The sequence below is a fragment of the Sus scrofa genome, chromosome 13 (genome assembly GCF_000003025.6).
Source record: "Sus scrofa isolate TJ Tabasco breed Duroc chromosome 13, Sscrofa11.1, whole genome shotgun sequence".
In the NCBI taxonomy this organism is placed as follows: domain Eukaryota; kingdom Metazoa; phylum Chordata; class Mammalia; order Artiodactyla; family Suidae; genus Sus; species Sus scrofa.
This window is the reverse complement of record NC_010455.5, coordinates 34,927,571-34,949,131: the sequence shown is the minus strand read 5'-3', so window position 1 is coordinate 34,949,131 and position 21,561 is coordinate 34,927,571. Positions and strand designations below refer to the sequence as shown.

Here is a 21,561-nt window from a genome sequence, read left to right as displayed (position 1 = left end):
CTTCCCAGGGCCAGGGCTCGGCAGGGGGGATTGGGGTATGATGAGGTCTGACAGCAGTGGGGTGGCGTTCCAGATAGCCAAACGTCAGTGCCTGGTTGGGTTCTGTCTGCCTGGAGCCTTCAAGGATAAAAATACTCTCCATCACAAACTGACGAGGAGCTTGGGTATGTCTGATCCAGTGGGGCCGGCCCTGACCTCCTACCCACAGACTACTCCCATGCCCGCCCCAGGCTCAGTGTCCTACCATGTGCCCCAGGGATCTTCCCTTCAAGGATGGGGCGTCGGGAACCAGCAGTGGAGAGCTAAGCAACCCTCGGGGAGCCTGACCCTCTGTCCACAGCTCAGTGCCTGGAGTGGGCTTCACCTTTGCCCACCCTCTGACAACCTAAATCTTTCTGGGCCAGGTGCCCTTTGGTGACCTTGTCTCAGCCTGAGGCTCTATGCTGTTTTGTGCCTTCAGCTCAGAGGTGTTCTTAGCACAAAGCAGTTTCCTCCTGGCCCTTCCTGGGCACTAGGAGCCAGACGGAGGACAAGGGCACCAGCTAAAACCTGGATGGAGCGGCTCCCAGGTTTCCCTTGGCCACAGTTTCTCTGCCTGTGAACCAGGGGTAGCCCCTGTGCTCTGAGTCTACTGTGAGGACCCAGGGAGCTGGCCACGGCAGATAGAAGAAGCCTCCACCTTGCTGCTGTGCGGGCCTGGAAAGTCTCTTTCCTCTGGAATCCAGGGACAGAGTAGAAGAGAAAGAAAACAAGCTCGGAGTGTCCACCCTGGCTCAGGGCCCTCCCTTTCCTCTGGGACACCCCCCCACAATGGGATGGACTATCAAAGATGGACAGCTCGGACTGCCACAGGCACATTACAGGACCTGCGTTCCTAAACACCAGTCAGCGCCAGTTCCAGCACCTCCCGCCTGCAAGAGAACAGCTGTTCCCAAGGGTACAGGGTCTCCCCAGCTGACTGCTTTCACCAGGGCTGCAGCCCCCCAGGCAGCAGTGCTCAGCAAGCCCCCATCATCTCCAAGAATAAACTCTGAAGCCAGTGACTATGTGGATCTGAATCATCAGGGAGCTGTTGGAGGAGGGGGAGTGACTTCCCAGGACAGGCAAGCCGACTATATAAGCTTCGGAGGGCTGGGTGCCACTGAGATCTCTTCCACAGCCACTGCCGGCCAGGGAGCAGCTCTCCACCGCACCCACCATGTCCCAGGTAGGGGGACCCAACACAAACCCTGCTGGTGTCAGGGCTGCGGGGGTGGCAGATGGACACTGTCATCTCTGGCAACTGTGTCATGAGCTGAGCTCTAGCGATAAACACAAGAGGCTCTGCCTCTGGAGGGCCTGGGCTCAGGGAGAACAACCCAGATACCCACTTAGCCTAAGGAACCCCTGTTAATCTTAGCATTTGTGGCCTTCCCTGGTTGGTTTGGAGAAGTGGGGAAAGTGTGTGTGGTACTTGGAGATGTTTGTGTGTAAGGGAGCTGCTTGTATGTGTTGAGTTGTGTATGTTTGAGGCTGTGTCTGTGTGCACGCATGTGAAGCAGGATCTGTAGCTGCACAGCTGTGCCCCAGCGTCTCCCCAGGAGGCTGTATCTGGTGCAGGGGTGTACTATGTTCTAGGAGCACAGAATCGGGGACCAGGGAGGACTTGGACCTGCCCCCAGGGCTAAGGAAGGAATAAGGCCTCAGACTGACAGGCTCCTGGGGTTAAGGGCTAGGTAGGTACTGAGGCTAAATGTCCACAGCACCAGAGAGACAAACCCACCAGCCTATTAAGAGGAGGGTTGTCCTTGCTGCCTGCTCCACAGGTGGGTGCTGACTTGGGACTTTGGCTTGGTGGCATCTGAATCCACCACTCCAAAGCACACAAGGGAAACACTGGGAATTTTGGGGGAGGGGACGGTCCCTAAGGGAAGGACCCTGTTCCACCCGGTGGGCAGATCTTGGGATTCACCAAAAGCTTTGACATTCAGCCTCAAAGCCAGTCCCTTTCCTATTGTGCCCAGGCCTGAGCTTAACTAGACAGGCAGACACTGAGAGGCTACGACAGCCATGGCTCCAGGGCTCCCAGTCTGGGGGAGAAGGGCAGAGACTCAGGGTGGTCAGTATGAGGTAGACTTGGGAAGACTTCCTAGAAGTGGAATGGGACCTTGAATTGGCCTGAGTTCAGTGAGCAGGGAAAGGGGTCTCAGGGCCAGGGCACCGAGTGGAGGGGGACTCTCAGGCTTGAGGACTCGGGTTGTAAGATGAGGCTCTGGGCTTCCCACTGCTGGCACTCAGGAAGCCCCCATCAAGAAGAAGCGCCCCCCTGCGAAGGAGGAGGACCTGAAGGGGGCCCGAGGGAACTTGGCCAAGAACCAGGAGATCAAGTCCAAGACCTACCAGGTCATGCGGGAGTGTGGTGAGTATTCTCTGGAGGTGGGGGGCAAGGCGGGGGGGGGGTCACTCGGGTCCTCACATTCTAAGAGTCCAGAGCTCCTGGGCTCAGGGGGGTGCTCCCCACACAAGGGGCTTCCCTCCCTCGGAAGCCAGGCTGACCCTGATCACACCTCCTCCCCATCCTTACCGCAGAGCAAGCCGGTTCTGCTGCCCCGTCGGTGTTCAGCCGTGCTCGGACTGGCACAGAGACCGTCTTCGAGAAGCCCAAAGCTGGACCCGCCAAGAGTGTCTTTGGCTGAGAAGTGCACACTACCCTCCTCACCACCAGCAACACAGGAACCTTTCCCAAGAATTCTTTTTTATGCCAAGATATACCTTCTCACCTGCCACCTTTGGGACTGCCACCCCTCCCCCACAGCCCTTGCCCTTCAGCCCAGGGACTCTGCACCAGCACCTGCGAAGCACCAATAAAGAGGATGCCCAAGGGGCCCCAGCGTTTGGAGGGTGTTGGTCACTGGCCCTGGTCACTAAATGCAGGGGAGGGAAGGGCAGGTGGCTATGAGGCATGTTCTGAACTGTTCAAAACTTTTGGAAGGGTCTCAGAGGAATGCACGTGCTCTTAGGGCCACTGCCACACACAAGAAAGAGCTTTGGACATGGAGCCCTGGTGCTGACCTGCGTAGCCTCAGATCATCTCCCCTCCCTTTTTGAGCCTCATTAACCCTTGTATGTGACAGGAGAGACTATTATGTAAAACGGGCCATAGTCACACTGCTCAGAGTGAAGCAGGCGGGGTCTGGGGCTCACCTTCCCCCCACCCCTGTCTTCCACAGAAACCACTGAGGTGCCTCCAGGGACCCCCAGGCTCAGGATCCTCAAAGCCCCCTCCCCTTGTTTATATCGCCTCCCTGCCAGCTTGCCCCCACTTCAAAGACAAAGCCAGGTCGAGGCACCTCTCTGGCCAGTGGCAGTCGCTTCCTGAGCTACCATCACCGCTCCCAAACTGGGGGCGAGGCCCCACCTTGCCACTCCCACAGCTCTGTGTGAGCCACATGAGCACCAGGTTCTCCCCGGCGCTTCAAGATTCTTTCCACTTCATGCCTCAGTGTCTCTGTGTGTGGAGCTGTCAGATTCAGGGGACTGCAGAGGCCTGCCCGGCTGGGACAGCAAGACCATGGACGGTCCAGGGCTGGAGTGGCAGTGACTGGCTAGGGGCCGATGCCTGCAGTGACGTCCTGCCAGTCCCCTGGGCAGGTGGGACGGGCTGCATGGAGGCTTTCCCACGTTCTTGGCCAGCCCGGCCTCCTTATTTAGCTATTTTCAGGCCAGGCCTGTGCTCTCTGCCCCAAGGGAGCAGACCTGTGGGGACAGGGCCCAGGCCTGCTCACTAGGCTCCTCAGGGTTGGGGGCGGCTCTTTCCCCAGATTGCTGTAGGAGTACGTCTTCCCGTTTAATCCCAGCCATATCCAGAGCCAAAGGGCGGGCAGTACAGGTGCTCACAGAGATGAGGCTTTTGGCTGTCGTCATGCTAAGGAAGGGGAATGTTCACTTGCAACCACAGACACAGCTCTGAGGTCTATGATGCCCTTCCCTAGAGGCGTGTGCTGCTGGCATTGACCGAGGCAGGGCTAGAAGGGAAGCCGCCTTCCTGACCCTTGCAAGTAAAGTCACTGCCCCAAGACCCCGAGTAGGCCCTGAAGATGGCGCCCTCCCCTAGCTCCCCTAGTGCCACTGAGCCCTCTTCCCTGACCCAGGATTTGGCACCTGGCCACTTTGCTGAAGCATCTTTATCCCATCTTTGGCCATGGACTCAGGAGCCAAGCTTTCAAAGCCACAAGGACATAAGCACTAGCTGCGTCCAGAACCCCTAATATTTATTCACTTTATTATTTGTTAGGAAAGCAGCCTTTCAACTTTATTAAAGGAAAACTGAAAAAAGTCATTGGTAGTCCTACCCCAGACCCTCTAGCCACCCTCTCGTGGGTCTGGGCTCACAACAGCGGCACCACCTTGGCATGGATCGGCCTTCTACCCGTTCTCAAGCTGTGACTCACGGACTCCCTTGGCGTGACTGACCTCCACGTAGGCCGCCTAAGCATACATACCCCCCACCCCCAAGTCACCCCTTTCAAGAGCTCTGTGCTTTCTGTTCTGTGCTTCTGTTTCAGGAAATTCCTTGGATCGAGTGAGACCTCGGGGCCGCAAAGTGTGGGCCTCTTTATGGCTTTCACTTTGTATTGCGAACCACATGTTTAGGAGGCCTTGCTGGAGTTGCACAAAGAGTCCTGGCTAGAATAGTGGGGCCCCAACAGAGAGAAGGGAGGCCCTTTGGCTCAGCCCCTCTCGCTCCAGAAGTAAGGCATATAGCCATCCTGCTTTGGCCCCAGCAGAGCGTGCCCCACTCGGGCACCCCAAGGACTGCTGGGTGCCTTTGGGGCCCCACTGCCCAGTCACTCTGACCTGGCCTCTGGCCCCTGCCTCCTGGAAGCCACCCTCTGGCCCTCCTCTGCCTGGCTATCCCTCTGCTTCACCCATTCTGGGCTTAAAGAGAGCTGGCCAGTTCACTGCGTGTCCCCCAGCCCTGGGAGGCTTAGTGGAATGACTGGTATGAGGGGTGGTAGTGGCCTGAGAAGGTTCTGGACCTTTCAGGTGGGGCGCCAATACCCACTGCCACCTGAAGCCTGCCCCTCCTCAGTACATGTTCCCGTCCCCAGTCAAGGTCCACAGGATGTTCATAGTTTGCCTGCTTATCTGAGCCGCTGGGGTTTTTGGCGTGCAGATCCCAATTTCCCAGAACCTGCCCCCACAGGGGCGGGGCAGCAGGCAAGTTACTAATTCATTCCACGCTTCTTCTTAAGTTCAGAAGCCAGCCTGACAGGCAGAGGAGCCAAAATGAAGACCCTCTCCCCTACTGGTGCCTACGGCCTTCTGCTGGTCCTGCCCTTGCTGCTGGCTGTCCTTCAGAGCACCACGGCCCACAAGGTAGAGGGCGTCCATAGGCGCCTCTGTGTGTGCACCCGAGTGTGAGTGGGGCCAGCTTGTGTGTGGGTGAAGGGGAGGAGAGCCTCAGTGTGTGCAAGTGTGTAAGTGCAAATGAGCACAAGTCATTGTGTGTGTACAGAGAAGTGATGCTGCCCATCCGCCAGGCAGCATTCTTAGGACTCTCACTATGAAGAGTCCTGCATTTACTTGAAGCGGTGATCCTGTTATTTCCAGTTCAAGGGCAGGAGGTGCAGTCTAGCGAGTTGCCCTGGAGGGGAGAGGTGGATAGGAATGGGCCTCAGGCTTCTCTCTTAGCTCTCTGGCTGTGTGACCTCATGGAAGTTATTGATGCTTTCTCTGCTTCCATTTCCTCATTGAGAACAAGTTGATCATAGAGCTGGTCCAAGGTTTGTGGCAAAGGTGGACCTTCTAGTGCTATAAAGTGCTGAGTACAGCGCCTGGCACAGAGCAGATACTCACATGTCAACAAGCCAGTGGGCCACCACGCACCTCGGTGCTAAGCACAAGCGTGCCGTATGCAGCCAGGCAGGAGCTGTGTAGACTCTGCCTGTGTGCACTTGCTCTTCCTTGGAGACCGCAGACCTCAGGTGAAGCACACAGGCCTGGGGAGTGCCTTGTGGGGAGGGACAGAACATCAGGGAGGCCCTGTGGCTGTGGGGGGAATGGCGGCAGTGTAGAAGATGCCCAGCCCTAGAGATGGACCCTACTTATCTCCAATTCTCCCAGCTCCTGCAGGTTCCTGGGGGGAGGCTGGCAGGAGCTCTTTTCCCCAAAGGACTTGTTCACTGCATTTTCACTGGGCAAAGCTAAGATGGCATGGAAGCTCCTTGATCAGGCAGGGCCCTCTGCTGCTCACCTCTGCCCCAGGGATAAGTGAGTCCCTCCCAGATACGCTGGTGCTCAGACTCCACTCCCCACCCCTTACCTGCTTGTTCTCCAAAGGGCACAAAGGCCCCCACTGAACAAGACAGATGGGCCCTTGCCCCGTGGCCCTGTCAGGTGGGGAAGGAAGCACACATCTGCCTCTGATTTGAGACCAAGGTTCACATTTGAAATACTTCATGGGATTTGGCCTGAGACCTGATCAGTGGCTAGGTTGGGGGCCAGGGCTTGGTCTGGGACTAAGGATGAGACCCACTCTTGAAGAGCAGTTGGAACAATCAAACCATTCCTCCTTCACTGGTCCAGAATGACATCAACATCTACAGTCTCACCGTGGACTCCAAGGTCTCGTCCCGATTTGCCCACACAGTCGTTACCAGCCGAGTGGTCAACAAGGGCAGTGCTGTGCAGGAGGCCACCTTCCAGATGGAGCTGCCCAAGAAGGCTTTCATCACCAACTTCTCCATGTAGGTGCCCTCCTGCCCTCCTCCTTGGCCCCTCTCCCCTGTGATGCCATGGCCCCTGTGCCCCATCAAGAAGAGAGTCCCTTCTTCTGATGTGAGGTGTGCCAGAATCTATGCCTGAGGTGGATGTGCCCCACCTGTAGGCAATACAGGGACCACAGGCTTAAGCCAGGAACGTCTTGCATTGTCAGAGATGCCCCCACCCCGCCCCTGCTGCATCCCTCCTGCCATCCATCTCTCCTTCTCTTCATCCATCCATTATCCCTCAGGCTGCTTGGGTGGCAGGTGGAGAATCATGGCATCTTTGTGTCTTCACCTTTGAGAAGTACAGACTTGGGGCCTCCTGAGGCCAAGACTAGGTAGGAGGGAGTCACCAAAAGGCAGATTCCAGCTCAGAATACAGAACATTTCCTAGCCCTTGGGCTGCCCTGCAACGAAGCACTGCCTCAAGGAGAGAGGGACCACCTTCTTGTCACAGAAGTTCTATGGCAGACTGGTCCTCCACCCTCAACTGGGATACCACTGAGGTGGGTCTGTTCTGGGTCAGAGGCTGCACTGGGAGTTCCCTGGAGTTTGCCTGGACCCTGTGATACTCACCACGTCCTCTACTGTCCTCCCACCCCCTTCCCAACTCAGTTTTGCAATATTTGCTAAATGCAAGAGAACTCTGTCTGTCCCTGGCCCCACAGGAGAGGCTGTGGTTGAGAAAGGCGGATGTCGGAAACTCAGGGAGGGTGATGGGTGATGAGGCAGAGAGCAAGTGTTTCAGGAGGAGGCCCCAGCACACCCTGAGACTTTTGGAAACCTGTGGTGGGGGCAAGGTCCCTGTGGTTGGCTCTTTCTTATCTCTCTACCCACCCCACCCCCAAACAGCCCTGCTTTTCCTAACCCTGGAGCCAGATCTACACTGCCCAACTTGCAGCATGGGCTTTGCAGGCTGCCCCCTGCCTCCCGTGTAGGTGCCATGACTGGCAAGCTTCTATCCTGTCACATCTGAGGGCCCAGGACTTGCACTCCTTTCTGAGCCCCGCTCCTATTGCTGCATGAAAGGGAAGCAGGGGGCAGGGGACCCCAACTGGGCATTTACGAGGAGGAGCCCTATGGCCCAGCACCAGCTCCATCCCTAGTCCAGAGTTAAATTGTGACCAGGACGGTGGGGAGGAGGGACACTTGATCCTAACGCCCTGGCTGCCCTCTCCCAGCAACCCCTGTACACTCTCACCCTTTCACAGCAGTCCCAGGTGGAGCAGGCTTATGTTTGCCTCCATGAGGAGCTTCTGGGGGATTCATTTTCCTTCCAGAAGAACAGCCCAGTCAGTTCTCTCTCAGTCTCCCCCAAAATGGCCACCAGGATTATGTCCTCACCCCAAGGGACCAAGTTGTCCAAAACCTCCTTTTCCAGAAGCCAACTTCTCTCCAGAGTGGCCTGACCAGTGTTGGTGGGAAAAAGGGGAAGCTGCAGAGGAGGGGGGGCAGAGGCTTTGAGCCCGTGTCTCCACTGGCTTGGGAGCCAGTATCTCTTCCCTCCTCAGCCTTCCCTGCACAGCTGGACCCAGGGCTGTGGGAAATGGGTCTCAAAGCTTTCGCTGCTGGCTGGCCAGTCTGGGCACAGTCTGTGGCATGAAAGGGGTAGTTGGAAGGTGGGACCAGACAGGAAGGGAGAAGAGAGGCTGGGGCCTAGCTCAGCCCTGCTTTCTCTGCAGTCTTGGTCCTGGTTGTTCAGTAAAAGTCCTGTTTACTGACACAGTGCATGTCCCAGGATAGATGGAGGCCTGCAGAGCCCCCATCTGCACGAGGGCCCCACGCAGAGTCGTATCCACAGTAGCTGCAGAATAAATGGGTGGGCTCAGGTAAAGTTAGGAGTCACTGTGTCAATAGGCACACAAAATGGAGTTCTCTCGTGATGTAGCAGGTTAAGGATCTGGCATTGTCACTGCCAGCTTGCATCAATGATGTGGCATGGGTTTGATCCCTGGCCTGGGAACTTCCACATGCCACAGAATCTACTCAAGAGTTTTAATAACTACCTGTATGGGGAGTTTCCGTCATGGCTCAGTGGTTAACAAACCTGACTAGTATCCATGAGCATACAGGTTTGATCCCTGGCCTCACTCAGTGGGTTAAGGATCCAGCATTGCTGTTAGCTGTAGGTGTAGGTCGCAGATGTGGCTTGAATCTGGCATTGCTGTGGCTGTGGTGTGGGCTGGCAGCTACAGCTCCGATTCAGCCCCTCACCTGGGAACCTTCATGTGCTGCAGATGCAGCCCTGAAATGGCAAAACAAACAAAACACCTTTATGGGGAAAAAAGAATGAATGTATTTATACATACAACTAATTCACCTTGCTGTACACCTGAAACTAATACAACATTGTAAGTCAGCTATACACCAATAAGATTGAAAAATTTAAAAAAGCACACGAAGTCCTGGAGGAGATGGGATTACAGGGGGTCTCCCCTGCCAGGCTCTCAGCAACTTCCTCCCTCATATCCCAGGATCATCGATGGTGTGACCTACCCAGGTAACATCAAGGAGAAGGCTGCAGCCCAGGAGCAGTACAGCGCAGCCGTGGCCAGGGGAGAGAGTGCTGGCCTTGTCAGGTGAGCCCAGGGGGGTGGGGGGGGGACCCCTTGGGGTCGGGTAGACACTGTCCCTTGCCTTCAGCCCTTTAGCTTTGTTCCTGCCTCCAGTGGCCATAACCCCCTGGTCTGAGGGGCAGACCTGATACCCTCCTCCCCCAGGGCCACTGGGAGAAAGACAGAGCAGTTCCAGGTGGCAGTCAGCGTGGCTCCTGCTGCCAAGGTCACCTTCGAGCTGGTGTATGAGGAGCTTCTGGCACGGCATCTGGGAGTGTATGAGCTGCTGTTGAAAATCCAGCCCCAGCAGCTGGTCAAGCACCTGCAGGTACCTGGTGCCACCTCCTCTTAGCAGGTCTCCTAGGTGACCCTGCTCTGCTGAAGGCGGCCCCTACTTCCCCCTCTGCCTCCTGTGAGGGCCAGCCCCAGCTCCCAGTGACCTACTTCTTCCCTCTAGATGGACATTCACATCTTCGAGCCTCAGGGCATCAGCTTTCTGGAGACAGAGAGCACCTTTATGACCAATGAACTGGCAGAGGCCCTCACCATATCACAGAACAAGACTAAGGTGGGCCTGCTATGGTCTGTGGGTAAGGGTTCCAAGGGGCCTGTCTTCAGGCTAGCTCTGTGGGCCTGGAATTCCCTAGCGTGGGACCCTTGGGCAGAATCTCTGAGCTGGAGGCACCTGGGAGGTTCCTGTGTCCATGCTGTCATTTGGCAGGTGGGAAGGGCAAGGCCTAGGGAAGGATATTGGGTGCTGGTTTGAACCCTGTGATTGGGAGCAAAGACTATTATGAAAGTCCCAGAACCAGTTAGGAAGGAGGAGCTGGCTGGACTGCACACATCCTAAGCCTGGCCTCTACTTGCACAGATCTGGGAGCAGGGGATTCACTCCTCTACTACCCCGAAATTGAGGCAGTCTGTCCAATTGCTCAGCCTGAAAGAAAGTCCCTGGAATTTGACCCGAGGCTGCCTCCTGGAATTCTCTCTTCAGATGGGGAGGAGTGGTGGCATTGTCATGGCCTCGCTGCGTCTCCTAACTTCAGCTCGTTTATTTTTCTAGGCTCACATCCGATTCAAGCCGACACTCTCCCAGCAGCAGAAGTCCCCAGAGCAGCAGGAAACGGTCCTGGATGGCAACTTCATCGTCCGCTATGATGTGAACCGGACAGTCACTGGGGGTTCCATTCAGGTGCGTGGGCTTCAGGCAAGAGCTGGGCCACCAAAAAGTCTATCTCCCCTCAAGGGCCTGAGCCTCAGTATTGTAGAAGAAACGACAAAATAGCCACCCCTAATTATCAGCGTGCCCTAGGGATAGCACAGACAGAAAACAGGCAGTATAGTTGTGTTGTCCCAGAAACAGTTCCCTTTCAGAGGCAAAAAAAAAATTCGTCTGTGCTGAAGAGCTACCATGCAGGGTTTTCCTTGTTGCCTTGACTGCCAGGAGACGCATAGTTCAGTTTTATGCTCAATTACAATAGCTTTTTCCACACAAGTTTCTTGCTTTGTTGTGCCTCCACTTTACTCTTTTGATGGACCTTATTTTTGGAGCTTCACTCTTTTGATGGCCCTCAGGTTTATTATGTCTGAACCTTTGAGTAAAAGCTGCCTCAAATACTAGATAAAATAGGGATAGTGTTCTGATGGGCCATGCCGTAGCAAGGAAGCCTTCTGCAAGGGAGGGGCTGGACTGAGCTCTGAAATTTGGCAAGGATTTAGGGAGGTTAGACAGGCATGGAAGGGGTGGAATGAAGAGAGCATAGGCACCCCAGGATTGGGAGTGAGCCTCCTGGCTGGCGGCGGGGCAGGGCTGCAGTTCTCATGCCTGGGTATGTCTCCCCCTGGTCACAGATCGAGAATGGCTACTTTGTGCATTACTTTGCCCCGGAGGGTCTGTCTGCAATACCCAAGAACGTGGTCTTTGTCATTGATACAAGCGGCTCCATGAGGGGCAGGAAAATCCAGCAGGTGGGTTCTGTGGGCCAGGGCAGGGTCCTGAAAGCTGGCAGGCTCTGGTCCAGCAGGCAGACCTGCTCTCCTCCCATCTTCCTAGGTAGAGGGCTCCCAGGGATCAAGGTTGGTCAGAGTATGGGGCAGCTCCTGCCTCTAGAGCATTCACAGTGTCCCCACTCCAGATGTGAATCCAGGGGCGCAGCCCAAGGGCACATGAGCCCCCAGGGAGTCCCCACTGAGACACCCACCTTCTGTCCCCTTCCCCTGACCAGACCCGGGAAGCCCTAATTAAGATCCTGGGTGACCTCGGCTCCCGCGACCAGTTCAACCTTGTCAGCTTCAGTGGGGAAGCCACCCAGTGGAAGAAGGGGCTGTTGCCAGCCTCAGCTGAGAACGTGGAGGAAGCCAAGAGCTATGCTGCCGAAATCCATGCCCAGGGAGGTAAGCTGCCCTGCGTGGTCTGGGCTTCCAGGGCACTTAGCCCAGCCTGGGGCACCCAGCTGGAAGCCACCCTGAGACCATGTGCCCATCAGGGACCAATATAAATGATGCGATGCTGATGGCCGTGCAGCTGCTGGAAAGAGCCAACCGGGAGGAGCTGCTGCCCGCGAGGAGCGTTACCCTCATCATCCTCCTCACCGATGGCGACCCCACTGTGGGTGAGGCACTGCTAGCAGCTCCAGGGCATGTGCCCAGAGGGAGCAGCTTGGCTCCGCCTGGCTTGCTTTGGGACCTGGGGGCAGGAGAAGGGTCTCTGAGGCCCCTCTAGCTCTGAGATTCCAGAAGTAACCATTGAGCAAATCACTGTTTTCTTACCCCCTTCCCAAACCGCCGGGTACAGGGGAGACCAACCCCTCGAAGATCCAGAAGAACGTTCGGGAAGCCATAGACGGCCAGCACAGCCTCTTCTGCCTGGGCTTCGGCTTTGACGTCAGCTACGCCTTCCTGGAGAAGATGGCACTGGAGAATGGCGGTCTGGCCCGGCGCATCTATGAGGACTCTGACTCTGCCCTGCAGCTCGAGGTGCCTGCATACCCCTGCTGGGTGAGAGATGGCACAGACAGGTGGGCACACCCCCATCTGGCCTGCATGACCCCACCCTCCCACCCTGCAGGACTTCTACCAGGAGGTGGCCAACCCACTGCTGAGGTTGGTGGCCTTTGAGTACCCAAGCAATGCCGTGGAGGCAGTCACGCAGGACAACTTCCGGCTGTTCTTCAAAGGCTCTGAGTTGGTGGTGGCCGGGAAGCTCCGGGACCAGAGCCCCGATGTGCTCTCCGCCAAAGTCAGGGGGCAACTGGTAGGTGGGGCCAGTCATTGTGGAGGGGAAAGGCAGCTGGGGCAAGCAGTCAGAGGGGCTGGGTTCAGACCCCAGCCCTGCCAGTCTCCAGTCAGGGGACCTAGAGCAAGTTACAGAGTGTGCTTTGCCACTCAAGCATCACACGCGTCCCTGTGATGGCTCTCGGTGGAGACTGGATGAGCTGATGTGATTTTCTGAAAGCTCCAGGGCTCTGAGCGGTCAGTCAGTGCTGCTGCTCTTCCCAAGGGCACCAGGTGCTTAGCATCCCCTCCTGTCCTCACACTAGTGGGGCAGAGGGACTGCTCCCATCTCACAAATGAGCAGTCTGACCTCCAGGCAGAGCAGGCAGTTTGCCCTGGGCGCCCCCTGCAGCTCCATCAAGAGCCCAGCTCACCACGCAGCACCCTGCCCAGCCTTCCCTGCCCCGGTACCACGGGAGGCCCTCTCATTGCCAAAGAGAAGCAGAGCGCTTCTCTAGGTGCTGGGGACACTGCCCTCAGGGGAGAGACAGCATGGGTAAATCATCACACAAACAAGGAGCTACAGGCTGAGAAGTCCCTGAGAATAATCCCAGGGACTCAGGGGAGCAGCACTGGGAGCCCCAGCCTAGCCTGGAGATGGAGAGGTCTTCCCAGAGGAGGCTCCACTGAGACTGAAGGAGGAGAAAGGGGTGGCAGAGGCTGCACTGCGGAGGGATGGAGGAATGTTCCGGGTTTGCGTGGCAAGCAGGCAGCCTGTATAAGGAGAATAGCAGGTGGGCGAGGCGAAAGGGCACAGGGGCGCCCAGGACCTCATCTCAGGAGAAGAAGCCAAGCGTTATGCTGGTCAGGGCATGCCTTGTGGCCAGCCTGCCCCTGCTGGGCTTCAAATCCAGCTCTGCCACGTGCCAGAGGTGAGACCTTGGGCAAGGCACTTAACTTCCCTGTGCCTCAGTTTCCTGCTGTATACAAATGAAAAAGTCACATACCCACCTTGGAAGGCTGCAGTGGGGATTAAGTTCTCGCCCAGTGTGAACAGCCCATGTGGGTTAGCTGCTGATGTTATCTCGGAGGCCAGGGGTTCCCAAAGTGTGAACCTCAGGTGGCTTGGGGCACTTCACAAACAAACATGTCTTTGTTTTAGTCAATGTGGATTTATTTTAATGTGTTCTTAAAAAATAACTCGAAACCCGGACCTAAGATTTCACAATGTCTTTACTTGGAGCAAGGCCAAGAGTGTTAGTCTATTTTAAGTTCATTTAAGAAAAACCCTCAAATAGCTCTGTGTGTAGAGAGGGCAATATTCAGGCAGCTCCTGGTTCTGTGCATGCTGTGTTGCACCTGGGAGAGTTTGCTGCCTTTTATCTCTAACCTCCTTCTCATCCTTGGAGGCTCTGTGACTGAGTCCCTCGCACCCCTGAACACCCTCCCTACCCTCCTCTCTACCCAAGGAAACATGGTCATTTGCAGCCAGTGCTGCTCCAACCAGGTAAGTGTTGGGCAGTGCCAGGCCAGGTACAGATGTCACACCCTCACCGCTCCTGCCCTGGCTGGGCCCTTTGTTCCAGCACATGGAGAATGTCACCTTCGTAATGGAGTCCAGGGTAGCAGAGCAGGAGGCGGAGTTCCTGAGCCCCAAGTACATCTTCCACAGCTTCATGGAGAGACTCTGGGCATACCTGACCATCCAGCAACTGTTGGCGCAAACGTGGGTGCACACAACCTTGAGGGCCCACTGGGGCGGCCACACGCAGCCTGGGCACTTCCCCACAGCTGGCACAGGCATCTCCTAGGCATGGAGACAGGGGGTGGTGGTATCGTGTCTGAGCTCCAGACTCCCAGTGGGAGCCCCCAGCTCCCCGCCTGGAAGGGTCTGCAAGGGAGGGAAACTCTGCCTGGCCACCCAGGAACCTGCTGAGCCACTGGTGTCCTCCACCTGCAGAGTCTCTGCGTCAGATGCTGAGAAGAAGGCCCTTGAAGCCCGAGCCCTGAGCTTGTCACTCAACTACAGCTTTGTCACCCCTCTCACATCTATGGTGATCACCAAACCTGAAGGCCAAGAACAGTCTCAGGTTGCTGAGAAGCCCGTGGAAAATGGTGGGTGTGGTAGCAGAGTTTTGACCCAGCCTTCTCCCCAGCCCCTTGGTCAACATCTCGACCAAGACCCCACCCCTGCCACCCACAGAAGCCCAGGAGCCCCAAGAGAGACATCCCATTTCATTGATGAGATTAAGTGAGGCCAAGTCTCCTGCCCCCTTCCCCCTGCCCCAAGTTCACTGCATCTGTGTAATGCTGGGGTTGGAAGGAAGCAAGGTTTAAGTAGAAGTGCTTCACATTTATCAAAACCACCTTGACAAGCGTATCTCTCCCCTTTTCCTCTCTTTTTGTTTTATCCAGGAAACCGACAGGGGAACACCCACTCAGGTAAGGGCCTAATACCCCCTAAGGCTGGCCTTAGGGTGACTACTGGCTGACACAGGGCCTATAGTACAGTCACTGTGAGGTCACTGGCCAGGGCCTCTCCAGCTCAGTCCTGTTCAGGAAGGGGTGTCCCCTGCCCAAGCACGCTGGTGCATTTAATTGCCTGTTCATCCACATATTGGCTGCCACTCAGACCCTGTCCTGGGCATGAAGGACACGGCCCCCATTCCCCTGGGGGCTCCAGAAACGTGCCACCAAGAAGCAAACTCAGATCTCTCTGATTTCCAGGTCACTCTTCCTTTCAATTTCATTCTGTGGGAGACAGAACATCCAGACTAACAGGTAGCAAAAGAGGAGAGGGTGGAGGGAGGGGATACTTATAGAACCTTGACCCTGGCCACAGACTGGGCTCTGCCCTGGCCGTTGGGGGAATGACTTACTTGGCTTGCCTGGCTGGTGGCGGGGCTGGGCCTCAAATCCCATTGTATCTGAATAGGAGGCAGCAGTGTAGACCCTGTTTTTTCTCACAGAAGAGGCTGGAAAGGACAAGGTAGTTTGAGGGGCACTAGAACTGGGAGTGGGGTGGGGAGAAAAGCCACTGCTCCAGCAGGGAGGAGTTGAAGAGGGGTCTGTCGCTCCAGGCTTGAATTTCTCCCAGAGTAATGGGTGTGGGGAGGGGAACCATCCACCTTCTCCACGTTGCTCTCCTGGGGTGGGTCCCAGGGCCCTGGCTTTGGGGACCCATGACACTGTTTGAGGGAAGACTGCGTGTGTCACCTTCTCCAAAGCCCAAGGTTTTGAGAAAATGTCCTACCTCCCACCGAGATTAGGACCCCCCGGACCTCTTCAGCCTACTCGTTTTTCTCATCCGTTTTCCCGTATAACCTTGGACCGGGTGCTGCCAGAGGTGCTATCCGGTAAGCCACTTTCTGACCCCCTGAGGGCCTCGTTTCCTCAGGATGAACCCGCCCTTAGAGTTGGAGAAGATAAATACCAAGCACAGGGCTAGGCACAGGGCAGGGAGAGCTGCTGTCAGGCATGACGTTAAGTAATGTGTCCTTTATTTTCACTGAATTGGATTTGTTACTCTCTGGAGGCTGGCTCAGGATGGAGCGTGCTAGAAAGGGAAACCTTCCTCCATTCCCAAAGCCAAGATAGTCCCTCCAGCTGTTTCTGTTCTTCAAATCTGGACTCGGACGTAGCCACGGAACCAGGCTGGACCCTCCCTAAGCGTTTCCCCTAAGACCATGCTCTTCTGGTTGAAAAATCTCTTTGCAAAGGCTCTCCTAGATTGGATGTTGGTGTAGCAAGGGTTGGGTTGCAACTTGGTAGGTAGCTGGTGGCAGTGATGGCTGGAGAGCATGCCAATTGCTTTGAGTCCTGACTGCCTTCTCCCTTTTGTTTCTGGCTATTCCTGCACTAATGCCACCTAATCCAGTTCCTGATGAAACGTCACATGACATGGATTCAAGAATCATAGGTACCGCCAGACCAGAGCCCCTGTAGTAGATTCTGGCCCTGTAGCAGGAAGACCCTGGGAGGAAAGAGCCCGGGGAGCTGTACAAACCTATCACATGAGTTTCTCGATGGAGAGGGAGCCCCGCTCCACCCATCCGCTAGTCCATTCCTCCACATTCCCTGACCCCCCGGAAATGGCTGCCCAAACTCAGACTTTTTCTTTCTTTCAAGGAGCCACGATACCTCCACCCCCTGGTAAGTGCCAGCCCCCCTCAGCCCCCCTCGCAGTCCTCGCCCCCAGCCTGCTCTTCCTGCCCCCAGAACAATCCCTGTTGTCCCAGCCCGCATCCAGGCTCCTTCCGTCATCTTGCCACTGCCTGGGCAGAGCGTGGACCAGCTCTGTGTGGACCTCAAGCACTCCCAGGGCCCAGTGAAGCTGCTCTCAGACCCTGGCCAAGGTGAGAGGGGCACACTCAGTCATCCATCCAGAGAGACCCGGACGCCACGCACCCCCAGCTTCCCACCCCAGAGACAACCGTGGGACACCCGCTCGCAGAGACTTATAGGCAAACTTCATCCCAGATGGTGGCATGTCCACACCCCTGAGCACCAACACTTGCACACATACATCTGCTCCCAGACCTTTCCCTGGGCACCACATACACAGGCCTGGGTGGCCTGAACCACAGGAGGATCAAATGTGGGCTTGCCCCCCGGCACTGCCATACTTCAGGGGTGGGGAGACAGACGGGGGCACATGGCAGCACAGTAGCCTGTATTCAGTGACCAGAGAGCCATGGAGATGAGCCCAGAGGAGATGAGCTGTCTGAGGGTCAGAGGAGGCCACACATGGTCATATGGGGGTGACTGGGCCTTGGCAGACCTGGGGAGGTCCACGAGGCCCAGGAAGGGGTAGGCAGAAGCACAGAGCCCTGAGGGAGGCCACTGGGTCGGTAGAGGGTGTGGAGGAGACAGATGGTGGGAGGAGGTCAGTCTGCTGGCCAGACCTGCCCCCTAGTCCCCAGAAGAGTCTTCCTGGTTGGGTTGAGCTGGCAGGTTAGACGTGGGGACACACAGCACTCAGGATTCTCTCACCACACCTGCAGATCCACTCCAAGTCAACCCACATCTACAGCCCCTCACTCCCCCCAGACCCACGATGTCTCCCGCTTTGTCATGCCAGGGCCAGAGTCTGTTTGCTCCCCAAGGCTGAGGACCACCAATCTTCCATCTCGCTCTTGGCCAAGGCGCCCAGTGCAGGGCCCGACATGCACAAGGGGTTTTATGCACAATTACTGACTTCACATGAGCCCTCCCTCCCCAGAGGGCTTATCGGAAGGTGACAGTCCCCAAGGACTCAGGCCCCCTCCAAAGCCATAGGGAACCACGGGATGAGTGGAAAGAGTGGGAGGCAGGCCCACAGTGTGAGAGGAGGCCGGGGATGAAGAGCAGCTCTGGGGGATGTTGCCAGGCGACAACATTCAGGCTGGTGTTCAGGCCGGTGTCTAATCGGGGCCACAGCTTTGACCTCTCTGCTCCTGACTCTCTCAGGGGTTGAAGTGACTGGCCACTATGAGAGGGAGAAGGCCCGCTTCTCATGGATTGAAGTGACCTTCAAGCACCCGCCACTGCAGGTTCGTGCATCCCTGGAGCACATAGTAGTGATTCGGAACCGCCAAAGCTCTGCGTACAAGTGGAAGGAAACACTCTACTCAGTGATGCCCGGGTAAGCCACAGGCTGGGGGCTGATCATGACCCTCACACCGTATTAGCTGGTGCCAGGACGCCACAGGCCTGGGGAGAGGGTGGCTGTGCACTAGTCCTCTGCAGTGGGCTATACCCACAGGTGGGGCAGAGATGCAGATTCCCTCCTGCTCTGGAGGGTGCCCTCCATGGCTGCCCTCACACCTAACCCAAGCCACTGTCCTATGCAGGGGACTGTGCGGTTTAGGGCTGCTCTGCCGCTAATCCTAAGTGACCCTAGGCAGGATGCTTAGCCCCTGTCGCACCTAACTAGGGATAATCCCAGCCCTGAGTCAGAGGACAGAGGGGACAGTCCAATGAGAGAATGTGGTCAGGGAGCACTTTGCCCATAGACAGTGTACCCTCTAGGAGCAGTGCCTTCCAAGCCCCTAGCCTGCGCAGAGAGCCCTGTCTGCTCCCTCTCACCCAGCCCCTCCGCAGAAACTGGTTTCCACTTGATATGTGAGTGCGCCCCTGGTGAACCTGAGGGCTCACCCGAAAAGCTCCCAGTTTCATAAAAGATCTTAAACTTTCCTGTTCTCTGATAGATACACAAAGATCACTAGCATTTCTGTGCCTTGGACAAGCACACTAGGAAACGGAATAAGGCATTCCTGTCAGTCATGGTGATGGAAAGTCCCCATGCGTTCACGACCCACTGAAAATACATGTAAAGAGAAATGGACCCTGACTTACATCGAACTGTGCCAACAACTAGTGTATGTTTAGGGCGGTTCCATTGAAAATGACCTCAGTGTAACAGCAGGGCTTTATATAGCATACTTAAAAGTGTCTAATGTTCCTAAGAAAACCAAACCAGTAAGCGTTTCAAGGATTGTTTTAAGTAAAAAAGGAGGGGATAGAATGAGATGGACTTGCCCTTTTTGGCTTTAAAACACACGATTAAACAATAATCAGAAAAAAGTGGCACTAGCCATGAAAACCAAAGGGACAGAGGAAATATATCCAAGAACTCTTAAGTCATATAAAACTAATTCATGAGAAACAAAATCTGAGAAAACCAGAAGGAGAGGAACCATTATTTTACTTTATAAATAGTGATGGGATAACCAGGTAACAGTAAGTTATTAACACTGGTCCCAGTTGACTGAGAAAACTGAAGCCCAGATTTTTTTTTAATTTATTCATTTTTATTTTTTATTTCATTTTTTTGGCCATGGCATATGGAAGTTCCTGGGCCAGGGATCGAATCTAAGCCACAGCTGTAACCTATGCCATATCCTTAACCCACTGCACTAGGCTGGGAATCAAACCCTCACTGCTGCAGAGACAATGCTGGATCCTCAGCCTGCTCTGCCACAGTGGGAACTCCATGAGGCCCAGATTTAAGGGATATCCACGGAAGGCCACACTAGGAGATCTGGAGGGCAGGAGGGCAGCCACTGCCCACTGTCACCACACTGCCCAGGACCCCTGCAGGCATCTTCATGCCTCCATTCCTGCTCAGGATGAGGGTTTCCCTACAGCCTCAAGATAACCATGGACAAGGCGGGACTTCTGCTGCTCAGCAGCCCAAACAGAGTGACCATCGGCCTGCTGTCCTGGGATGGCCCTGGGAAGGGGCTCCGACTCCTTCTGCGGGACACTGACCACTTCTCCAGCCAGATCAGTGGGACCTTTGGTATGCAGCCCAGACTGGGGCTCAGGGCATCCTCAGAAGCCACCTCTGCCTGTGAACAGGCTGTATATCGCCCAGCCTCCCTCTGTCTGTATTCCTTGCTGACCCGCCATTTGCATCCCAGGCCAGTTTTACCAGGACGTGGTCTGGGGACCCCCAGCAGCAGCAGATGACAGCAAGCGAACAGTGACAGTCCAGGGACATGACCACTCTGCCACCAGGTGACTGAGCACAACAAGCCACTGAGCCCAGCCAGGGGTGGGGGCAGGGAGCCAGGTTCTGGGATCCCTACTCCTCTGTCCCTTGCCTGGGAACTAAAGAAGGTGACAGATTGTTGCCTTAGACAGTTCTGACTCAGCTCTCAGAGACCCCACAAGGATGGTCAACTCAGACCCACAGAAAACACACCAGCCCAGAAATCGCTAGGGCCAGTTGGGGACAATAGGAAACTCCCCCCCTGAATTCTCAGAGCTCTGGACCCTGGAGACCACATCAGCTGGGTCCCCTTAGGTGGCCAGGCCTTGTTAGCCTGTGCTGGAGGGACCTCTAAGGAGCCCCAAAACCTTCCACTCTCCACATTCCTATCCCCAACTATGTCCCTTTCTTCCCACCACACCTGAGATGTGCTGACCACCTGTCTGTCTCTCTGTCTATTCCAGAGAGCTCAAGCTGGATTACCAAGAGGGATCCCCGGGAAAAGAGATTTCCTGCTGGACTGTGGTGCTGTAGTTCTGATGGGAGGAGTTACACCCGCCCCCCATGCTGCCCCCTTTTTGCAGATGGCTGCCACACTGTAACCACAGGTCAGCCTGTGGGACCTGGAACATCATGGGGAGATGTATTTTCACTCATTAAAATAAAGAGAGGTGATGTGAGCCCAGGGAGTGGGCATCTCTGGTTCCATCTGGCCAAATCCAAGGGTCTCAGAATCGCCTACACAGAGTGTCGTGTAACATTAGAATCTTGCACCATCAGCCCTCAAAGGCCTGTGGCCAGTAAGGCCCATGGAGAGCTTTCAGTCCAATCCCTTCCTTTTATAGGGAGGGAAACAGACTTAGAGAGATTAAAGTACCCAGTTAAAATGTTGTTCGTGCTGGGGACCTAGGGCAGGAGAACATTTGCTGGGAGCAGGGTTTATTCTGCTTTACGGTGTGACAAGGCCCATGAAAATCAGTTTTGACTCAATAGGAGAAAAAAAAAAAAAAGAGTTCCAGCTGTGGTGCAGCAGAAATGAATCTGACTAGTATTCATGAGAATGCAGGTTGGATCACTGGCCTCACTCAGTAGGTTAAGAATCCAGTGTTGCTCTGAGCTTGGTGTGGGTCACAGATGCTGCTCAGATCCTGAGTTGCTTTGGCTGTGGCTGTGGCTGGGAGCTGCAGCTCCAGTTTGACCCCTATCCTGGAAACTTCCATATGCTGCAGATACAGCCCTAAAAAAAAGAAAGAAAGAAAGAAAAAGAAAGAGTAACCAGGTAGAATTTGTTATAGGCCATCTCCCCAACATTCTCAGCAAGCTTTTTGCAATGTGATTTGCAAGGCACAATTTGATTTTCACCCCTGTGCTGTGGAACAGCCCTTGCAAAGAAGCTGGCAGTGGAAGACAAAGGAGACAGAAGTGAGGCCTTAGCCCAGGAGGGAAGCAAAGGTGTGCTCCCAGGAACATGGGCTATTGGTCTCCTCTGCTGTCCCTGCCCCAGGGTTAGGCACCCCACAGATTCTACCCAGTTCCTACACAGGCGAAGCATCCTTTAAAAACATTTATAATT

The 21,561-nt window shown here is 55.5% G+C and overlaps 2 protein-coding genes across 13 annotated transcripts in view; both read left to right on the top strand.

Annotated features, from left to right (window-relative positions):
* Positions 1-2,872, top strand: part of LOC100153598 (store-operated calcium entry regulator STIMATE) — a 71,558-nt gene extending 68,686 nt beyond the window's left edge. The window contains exons 9-10 of the mRNA XM_021068951.1: positions 2,264-2,398; positions 2,569-2,872. Coding sequence (XP_020924610.1) covers positions 2,264-2,398; positions 2,569-2,675 — 242 coding nt within the window. The 3' untranslated portion in view covers positions 2,676-2,872. The remainder of the gene's footprint in view (positions 1-2,263; positions 2,399-2,568) is intronic.
* ITIH4 (inter-alpha-trypsin inhibitor heavy chain family, member 4) lies at positions 882-20,677 on the top strand. Of its 12 annotated transcripts, none has more exons than XM_021068513.1 (27): positions 882-1,207; positions 2,278-2,398; positions 2,569-3,630; positions 5,240-5,358; positions 6,568-6,728; positions 9,221-9,325; positions 9,467-9,629; positions 9,759-9,869; positions 10,365-10,493; positions 11,153-11,269; positions 11,527-11,695; positions 11,788-11,913; positions 12,096-12,277; positions 12,369-12,554; positions 14,101-14,240; positions 14,475-14,629; positions 14,930-14,956; positions 15,242-15,295; positions 15,450-15,503; positions 15,784-15,870; positions 16,392-16,433; positions 16,643-16,666; positions 16,753-16,869; positions 17,963-18,137; positions 19,642-19,796; positions 19,918-20,014; positions 20,453-20,677. In XM_021068513.1, the coding sequence occupies exons 3-27, from the start codon at positions 3,429-3,431 to the stop codon at positions 20,520-20,522; spliced, it is 2,967 nt and encodes a 988-aa protein (XP_020924172.1). In that variant the 5' UTR covers positions 882-1,207; positions 2,278-2,398; positions 2,569-3,428; the 3' UTR covers positions 20,523-20,677.